This window comes from Malania oleifera, chromosome 6, assembly GCF_029873635.1.
Source record: "Malania oleifera isolate guangnan ecotype guangnan chromosome 6, ASM2987363v1, whole genome shotgun sequence".
In the NCBI taxonomy this organism is placed as follows: Eukaryota; Viridiplantae; Streptophyta; class Magnoliopsida; order Santalales; family Ximeniaceae; genus Malania; species Malania oleifera.
This window is the reverse complement of record NC_080422.1, coordinates 73071747-73081254: the sequence shown is the minus strand read 5'-3', so window position 1 is coordinate 73081254 and position 9508 is coordinate 73071747. Positions and strand designations below refer to the sequence as shown.

General features: G+C 37.1%; 1 protein-coding gene across 1 annotated transcript; it reads right to left on the bottom strand.

Annotated features, from left to right (window-relative positions):
* Window positions 1-757: 757 nt before the first annotated feature.
* On the bottom strand, window positions 758-1474 carry LOC131158638 (uncharacterized). The gene has a single exon (XM_058113505.1). The coding sequence runs from the start codon at window positions 1472-1474 to the stop codon at window positions 758-760; it is 717 nt and encodes a 238-aa protein (XP_057969488.1).
* Window positions 1475-9508: the final 8034 nt, after the last annotated feature.

Sequence of the window (9508 nt, the reverse complement as noted above, 5' to 3'; positions counted from 1 at the left end):
TGTTCGCCTTTCTTACTATAACCACATTGCTTAACCACTCCAGATAGTTAACCTCCCTAACGAACTTAGCTTGCACTAGCTTCATCACCTCTTCATTAATTACCTTGATTTGCTCCATCGCAAAGCTCCTTTTCTTCTGTTTCATAGGTCGGTGGCTAGGGTCAACTTGCAACCTGGGCTCTATGATTGTAGGGTCAGTACCCGGAATATCGTCGGTTGACCAAGGGAACACATCTGCGAATTCGCCCAACAGTTCGCTTAGTTCTGCTCTCAAGGTGTCGCTCCCAATCTACATGCACCTCTCCTAGTTGCCTTTTAGGGGTATACGTGTGATGTCATCATCCACCGTGCTAATTTGAGGGTACTCCCCCCTCACCTCTAGGTCTTCTATAGTTAAGGTCTCCCGGGCTTCTGTCTTCCCTTTCAAGGCCATTACATAGCAGTTTCGAGCAGCTACTTAATCTCCCTTGACCACCCCAATCCTGTGCGGGGTAGAGAATTTCATCTTGAGGTGGTATATTGATGTTACGACCCAAACCACATTAAGCAAGGGGTGGCCTAGTATGATGTTGTATACTGATGGTCAGTCGACCACCAGGAATTCCGTTAGTGAAGTAACTTGTTGTGGGGTCGTCCCCATTGTTACTGGTAGTGTGATTTTTCCCATGGGATGTACTACGCCCCCACTAAACCCGACTAGGGGGGTTGAGTTTGGTTTGAGTCATTCCTTGCCAATCTTCATTCCTTTGAGCACCAACTAGAACATAACGTTGGTCGAGCTCCCATTATCTATCAATACACGTCTTACTTTGTAATTTGCCACTAGTAGCGAGAGTAATAGTGCGTCGTTGTGTGGTTGTTGCACTCCTTCTTCGTCTCCGCTATCAAAGATGATAACCTCATCTTGTTTATTCCTTTTGCCGCTTGGTTCCCCTTTCTCCATTGAGAGTACCTTTTTAGCATATCTTTTGCGAGCACCTCCGCTGTCTTTACCACTAGCAAATCCTCCAAAGATCACTGTGATTTCCCCTATGATCTGTTCTTCCTTCTCGTCCCCATTGGGTCTCTTCTGTTCTCGAGGTTCCCCTTGCCGATCTTCCTTCTTTATGAATCTCGACAGGTATCCCCTTTTGATCAAGGCTTTAATCTTGTTCTTTAGTTGAATACACTCCTCTGTATCGTGCCCATGATCCCTATGGAATTGACAAAACTTGGACATGTCGCGTTTGTATGAAGGGGTTTGCTTAGGTTTGGGCCACAAGACATAGTCCTTCCTCCGTCTATGCATCAACACATCAGACTGCGGTGCGTTTAGAGGTGTATAGGTGGAGAACTTACTGGAATACCCTCTTGACTTAGAGCTAGCAAGCAGCGTACTGGTCTCCTGTCTTTTTATGGGTCTAGAGGGTTCTCCTGTCTCCTGACTATTACCTTTCCTTTTCAGCTCGATGCGATTTCCCCTGGTGTCCATCATTTCTTCGAGCTTGATGTACTTCTATGCTCGGGCCATCAATTCTCCCATATCAGTTGGCGGCTTCTTTCCTAGAGAGTACAGGAAGTTTTCGGGCTGAAGGGTTGCGATCAGAGCTGCGAAAGCCACCCCCATGTCTAGGTTGCAGATCTCCAAGGTCGCAATGTTGAAGCGATGCATGAACTTCTTTAATGTCTCCCTTTCTCCCTGGACCATGATCATTAGATGGGCTGATGTTCTGACGATTCTCCAACTACTGAGGAAGTGGCCAGTGAATAGTTGTTCCATCTCTGAGAAGGAACCAATCGATCCAGGTTGCAAGGTCTAACACCAATCCCTGGCACTACCTTTAAGGATTTCTTAGAAAGCTCAGCACATGATGGCATCAAGAGCACCTTGCAAATACATCAACACCCTGAAGGTGTCTAAATGGTCAGTTGGATCGGATAGACCCTCGTACCTTTCAAAGGTTGGCATCTTGAATTTGCTCAGCAGTGGAACCTCCATCACTTCTTTAGTGAATGGCAGCTCCAAGGATCTTAGAGATGCTTCCCCATAGAAGGGGTTGGTCTTGCTTTCTTTCATCATTTTCTCTATTTGGTTTATTTTCTTAATCCTTTCTTCCAGCTCTGTGGATCTTTGTTGGTTGACTCATACGCTATTCGCGTCTTCTACCTTCTTGGTGAGGTAGGTTTTATCCTCACCATCCTTTGACTTATTTGCTTTTTTGGTTGCACCGAGACTCACATATTGTTGATGGGGGACATGTCCTTACTGACTCTTTTGGTGTAAGAGCAAGTTGAACATATCCTCCATTTTCTTTTGAAAAATAAGGAATTCTTCTCTGGTGACTCCCGATGGTTGTGCGGGTGTGGAGTGAATGGACTGGGGTGACTCTTTTTCGGCGACAGGACTAGAGCTAGAACTACGTGTGATTGGCATTGTTTGAATGTCAGAGGTCGAGAGCGAGATGATAACCTCTCATAAGCAAGTTCCCATAGACGGCGCCAACTGTTGCGGGATAAAATCAACGAGACTGCTTTTTCGACTTCCGCTGACTTGAAAAAGGGAAAGGAAGAAAGGCTTGGAGGACTCAGGGGGATCGCTCCAATGCCTAAGTATGGGAAAGGCTTTAGAGAGACTAAATGCAACAGTAAAAATGGGTGTCAAATGACTTACCTGCCTCTTCCCCGCGTCCCTTCTTATAGTGGTTAGGGTTGACCCTTGAGTTGATTTGTCTTTATGACGTGGGGGCTTGAATCACTCCCGAGTCATAAAGTGTCCTCGTGTATTACTCCGACCATTTAAGGCGCTGGCGTGAATCTCTCCTCCTCTTTATTAGGTTTGAATTGATTGCTTTTGTCAGAAGGTCTGACTTAGGGAGTGATGAGTAGGTATTGACTTCCTCTTATTAGCTGATATATTTTGGGCACATCAATTTATCTTAATTTTAATCATATTCAACTAAATTTTCATTTGTAATAGTATTTAATATAGAGAAAAATACAATGGGAAATGAATTTCTTTTTTTTTTCCTTTTCCTTTCTTTTTTCAAATTAAGTTTTTTATTCAAACGAATGCTTTGGTAGTGTTTGAGGGCATAGATTTCCAGGCTTTAATGTGAATTTGTGTGGCTTTGATAAAATTCAATATAATTTTGTATCATATTTTATTCAAATTCATGCAAATCTAAATCCAAATCTGTGGTCCAAATTCTATGCTCTCAAAAGTAGTGTTAATGTTTTTTAAGTTCCAAATAAGATTTGAAAATGTCTCATAAAAGACTCGAGACATCATAAACCGAAGTTTCCTTGGCTCTTAGCAAACAAACGAGATTTTTATGTCAACTTTCTATAAATTATGAATTTTGCATATATATGTATTATTATATATGTTGCATTTATATTTATTATTTTATTAAAATTTAGATTTAATGAAGAAGAGAGCTGAAGAAACCTTGGCGGTGGGAGAGAACGCAAATTGCGGGTGTTGGTTTCTGGTACAACACACCACACATGCATCCATGCCATTCAAATTTTGTGATGTCAGCCACCCGTTCTTCATCCCATACACTTTTACCTTAATTTTTAAATGCAAAAATAAATATTATTAATTAATTAATTAGTTATAATTATATATATACACACTACTAAACAACAACAATAATAATAATAACAACAATATATGTATGTGTGAGATATATATATATATATATATATATATATATATAGAGTGAAAATGACTACCGTTTATTATGTAATTGAAGCCTAGTTTATATATTTCTGAGCAATAATGTAGTCATAAGGGTATGTAGTGCAAAAAATAAAAAATAAATAAGGATGTATATTTACAATGTTAGCTTTTAAATTTAATAATGTTTTTCTACTTTCCTCATCATTTAAAATTTTAATTTGGATATGAATTTGGTTTGATTTATACACACACACACACACACACACACACACATATATATATATATATATATATATATAGCGTATATTTAAAGAAATTGAATAAAGTTCTTAATTTAATTATTTAGTTTAATTATTTTGGAATGCGCCTACTATGAAGTTTCAATTAAAATTATAATTATCAACAATGAATTTCAACTCATAATGTTAACACCAAAAGAGTTTATAGATCGGCTTGATATACATCAGTGAGTAATAATTTGACTCAAAAGTTTAAGTCTATTAGGTCTTTGGCCCAACCATGTATATAAGCACTCATCATCCACTTCATTTTTTCAATGTGACACAAACTTATAAGTGGAATTCTCAAATAATCTCCCCCTCACTTGTGAGTTTCAACTGCTCCCTCTTGAATGGAAACCCTCTCCCACATAAGAGAAAATCCAATTCTCCAACAGTTGGTCAAGTGGGTCTTACCTCTGCGTCTTACGATTGCATTCCACATGCCTCCGAACCAATCCTACCTCTCATGTCTTCACCCTATTCGGATCCATCTTCCTGGCCTAGATGATCCTTATTGACCCCTGTCACACACTTGATCCTCCAACTATTAGCACATCAGAAGAATAAGTTTCATGTCTCGACTTTTACAATGTCGCTCACTCAGAGTTACAAACCATCAGCTCTAATACCACTTGATAGTACCGTAGGAGTTCATGGATGGGCTTGATAGACATGAATGAATATCAACTTGACGCAAAAGTTTAAGTGTATTGAATCTTGGGTCCAACCATGTATATAAGTACCCACCATCCACTCTATCTTTTCAATGTAGGACAAGCTCACAAATGAAATTTTCAACACATGCTCTTAGTTTTGTGGACAATTGTGCATTTGAAAATTGTCATGGAACATTTGCTGAATCAATTCATCCATGATGAAAACATGTTTATTTTTTAATTTAAATCATAAAAAATAATACTAAATCTATAAGATTTAAGACCCAAGAAAAAAAGGATTTACATATGATTTTTATCGACTTAGAGAAAACCTATAATAAAGTAGTTTGAAAAATTCTTTCATGGATTTTAGAAAAAAAAAGTTTATAGTAAAGATATTGAGGTCATTAAAGATATGTATGATATAGTAATGACTAGCATTGGGATTGTAAAAGAAGAATTTAAAGAATTTCCAATCACAATAAGTGTACATCAAGGTTCTACTTAAGCTCTTGTATTTTTGATTCAATGGTTGATGAGCTCGCTGCAAATATCCAAAACGAAATCTTTTGGTGTATATATTTGTAGGATACTGTCTTGGTTAATGAAAGTCGGGGCGGAGTGGAAACAAAGTAGAACTTTGAGAAATAGTTTGAGTTTAAAGATTTTAAGATAAGCAGAAACAAGGCAAAACATGTGAAATATGATTTTAGCAACTAAGGAGGAGTATTGGAGATGAGATTAAACTTAGTAATCAAGAAATTAATAGTACTAGTAGATTTTGAGATCTATTACGCAAGCAGAATGAGGAATTGAAGAGAATGTAATATGTAAAGTAAAAGCAGACTAGGTAAAATAGAGTGTCTTAAGTGTACTGTATGATCGTAGAATATCCTTCAAATTAAAAGAAAAATTTAATAAGATATGCTCAATGAATCAAAATGTTGAGCAACTAAGAAACATGTGCACAAAGTAAAAGTCATCGAAATGTGAATATTAAAATGAATGACTAGTATAACATTAAAAGATAAATTAAGAAACGAACATAAACTAGGCATAGCATCGACTAAAGACAATATAAGAGAATGGTTGTTTAAATGATTTGGACATTTGAAACACAAGTCAAGTGGTGTGCCTATGAGGAGGAGTGAGTTATTGTTTTTGGAGGTAGGGCTAAACTTAAAATAATTTAAAAAGAGAATGTTAAGAATCTCACTTGTGAGTTTGTTCCAAATTGAAAAATTTGAGTGGATAATGGGTGCTTATATACATGATTCGGCTCAAGACCCAAAGGCTTAAGCTTTTGGGTCAAGTTAGTGTTCACCCATGTGTATCAAGCCCACTCATGGGCTCCTCCGGTCCTAACAAGTGGTATCAGAGCCAACAGTTCATAATTCTAAATGAGTGACATTGTAAAAGTTGAGTTGTGAAAGTAATTCTCCTAACGTTCTAATAGTTGGAGGATCAAGTGTGTGACCAAGGCCAATAAGGATCATCTAGGCCTGGGATGAATTCGAATAGGGTCAAGACGTGGGAGGTAGGATTGGTTCAGAAGCATGTGGAATGTAATTTGAGGCACATAAGATACCAGTGGTAAGGCCCACTTGAAAAACTGTTGGATTTGAGCTTACTCCCAAAAGAGAGATAGTTTCCATTCAAGGGGAAGCAGTTGGAACTCACAAGTGAGAGAAGAATTATTAAGAATTTCACTTGTGAGTTTGTCTCACATTGAAAAATTTGAGTGGATGATGAGTGTTTATGTACATGGTTGGACCCAAAGCCCAAAGACTTAAACTTTTGGGTCAAGTTGTTGTTCACCCATGTGTAGGGGTGTACAAAATTTACCGAAAAACCAAAAACTGGATCGAAACAGAACCGAAACACGTTTCGATTTGGTTTTTCAGTTTGCGGTTTCAGTTTCGATTTTGAAATATAAAAAATTTTGGTTTCAGTTTCGGTTTCGGACCAAAATCGAATCGAAAAAACTGAAAATCAAATTAATAAAAAATAATTGTATAATTTTATATTATAGATGCTACCTGTTGGTGTTGGATCGCCAGTTGTTGGCGAGAAACCACCTCCGAATCCACCTCTGGTCGGTCTGGATGGCGGAGATTTCTGGGACGAAGTCCATGGCTCCATGCGGCGCTCGCGCTCCTCTTCTTGGAGCTTGAGAGAGATGCCTCAGACAGAACCCTTATGGAGCTTGATGCGCAAAGCCGACAAGTAGAGATGACTATGTCCGGATATGAGTGGATCCACTAGAGAAGCCGGCAATCTTGTTTTGGAGGCGCTTGGAGGGGATAATGGCCGCTTCTTGGATGATCTTCTTGTTGGTTAAACGGATCTAGAACTTGTTGTGGAAATCCAGGGTCATGCGACTATGCGAGAGTAGTACTTCTCGATCACCTGTCGAGAAGATTTCTTCACTGTCTTGGTGTGCAGTGCACACGCCCTATCTCTGTCTCTGTGTGTGTGTTTGCGAGAGAGAGAGAGAGAGAGGCCACTGGCAAACTGCAAAGAGGGCAAGTACAGATTTGCGAAGGCACATGCAGAACAGCAGGAACCACATGCTAGCCATCCCACATCGGTTGGAAATGGGAAGAGAACTAGTATCCCCACTTATATATTTTATATGGATCCTCCTTTCAACATGGCTTATGTTTTGGGCTTTGCAATTAAAGCCTTGGCCCAGGAGTTATATAATGTCATAATGGGTTGTGGCTGTTGATGCAGCTTAGGCTCAAGTATTAGTGTTGTTTTGATAGTTCAAAAATCGGTAAAACCGAAAATAACCGAACCGCAAAGTTCACGGTTTGGTTTGTTCATAAACCGATGGTATACGATTTGGTTTCGGTTCAATCATTTTGAAAATCGAGGAGTTCAGCTCGATTGGCGGTTTTGGCAAAAACCGAACCGAACCGAACTGTGTACCCTACCCATGTGTGTCAAGCCTACCCATGGGCTCCTCTGACCCTAACAGAGAAAATGAAGAAGTTAATAGCTCTTAAATTAGTAAAAGAAAAATGTCTTTAATTGAATAAACTGACAGAAAAATGATTCATGTAACTATTGTTGTTGTTGTTTTGTTGTTATTGTTGTTGTTGAATACAAAATTCATCGGTCCCTTCATTTATTTTGCTACATATGTATAATTATTAGTTGGTGAAACCAGAATTCCCAATGAAAGAAGGCAATTAATAATAAAATCATATTTTTTTATTAATAATAAAATAGTTATATAATAACATACATTAAATTTAGACAACTAAATAAAGTGATTTGAAAGAATAATTTTTTACATTTAACGAAATCAAACACAATAAAATATATTAGATGAAATTTTACATTTCAATTTTAAAAATAGATATTAATATTTTTAAAGGATACATATGCGTCCAAAGCTATAGGTGATTTTGTCATTTGCTGGCGGCTAAACTTTTGCATTCTACATTACTTTTCGGTTAAAGTTCATTCTTCATAGTTATAAAAAAAGAAAAAAAAAATTGCAAGTCAAGAAAAGAAAATCAAAAGGATGATTGTTTTTTCCCCGATCAAGCAAAGTGAAATCTTAAAAGGTAATCATCACTCAAATCGGCAGATTTCTTTAAATTTAGGTTAATTTTTTAAAAAGTAATGAAGCTTATTTTAATATATTTTTCTCTCTTTTCTAGTTGCGCCTTGTGGAAGAAAAAAAAATTTTAATTTTACATTTGGGAGCATAAATTTTGGACTTTGAATTCAAATTTGGGTGAATTTGAACAAATTTCAATACAATTTTATATTATATTTTACCCAAATCTAATACAAATTCAAATTAAAGACCTCTCCATACATAAGGCATGTCTTCTTGAAAGATCATGCTAATCCTTCCTTCAGATAGATTTTACCTAGTAAGATTCCATGTGGTCCATTGAGACTTAGAGAGAATCACTGTTTAAAATGATTTCATTATATAGAGAGACTTAATTTAAAGATCACGTTATTCTTTTGAAAGAACTTTAAATTTTAATTTATTTTTTAATTTTTTCATAATTTTAAATGGACATGAAGTCAAAAGTACTTGCAAACATTAAAGAAAGAAAGGGAAAAAGAAGTAATAATAATAATACAAAAAATTATTGGAAAAATACCTTTGACTAATTTGTATGGTTTATACTAATAAATATATCAATTTTTAAAGAGAGAGAGAGAGAGAGAGAGAGAGAGAGAGAGAGAGAGAGAGAGAGAGAGAGAGTGTGTGTGTGTGTGTTGAATTTTTGAGTCTTATCTCGTTTTTGATAATGACAAATACAAGGTATTTGACGTTTATCTTGGGTTTGTGTGCAGAATCAGTCTTACTCAAATGGGTAAGATCATATGGTGTGTATGGTGACTCGAAGAAAATGATAAAGACAAAGTGTTTAAATTGTTGTAATTTATATTTCATTATTTTGGGTCTGTAATTATATTTCCAAAGGTTTATAATAATTTGCATATCATGAATGTAGGAACTACAAGTTCAAATGTCTTACAATGACCCTAAGTCCCTACACATCACTTGGAAATTAAGAGGCCTTAAACAAGACTTCGGTCGACCGACGCCAGGTTTTTTAAACTAAGTTAAAATTCCTAAAACCTTAGAATGACCCGAGGTCCTTACACTTACACGTAAAATAGCCCTTAAAATCACATATAATATCAGGGGAATCAACTAAATTATATTGGGACTTAAAGGGCTAAATCACAAGGGTTTCGGGTGACCGAACTGTTGAAAGGTCAAACAGTTGATCAGACTTCAGGCGACCGAACCAAAAAAGGCGCCACCATCCTCGATCAACCAAACATCCATTTCTGCTTTTTCCACCAACTCGGCAGCCCGAACTCTCACGTTCAAAACTGCCTCGGGCTATCGAATGTTCAAGTTC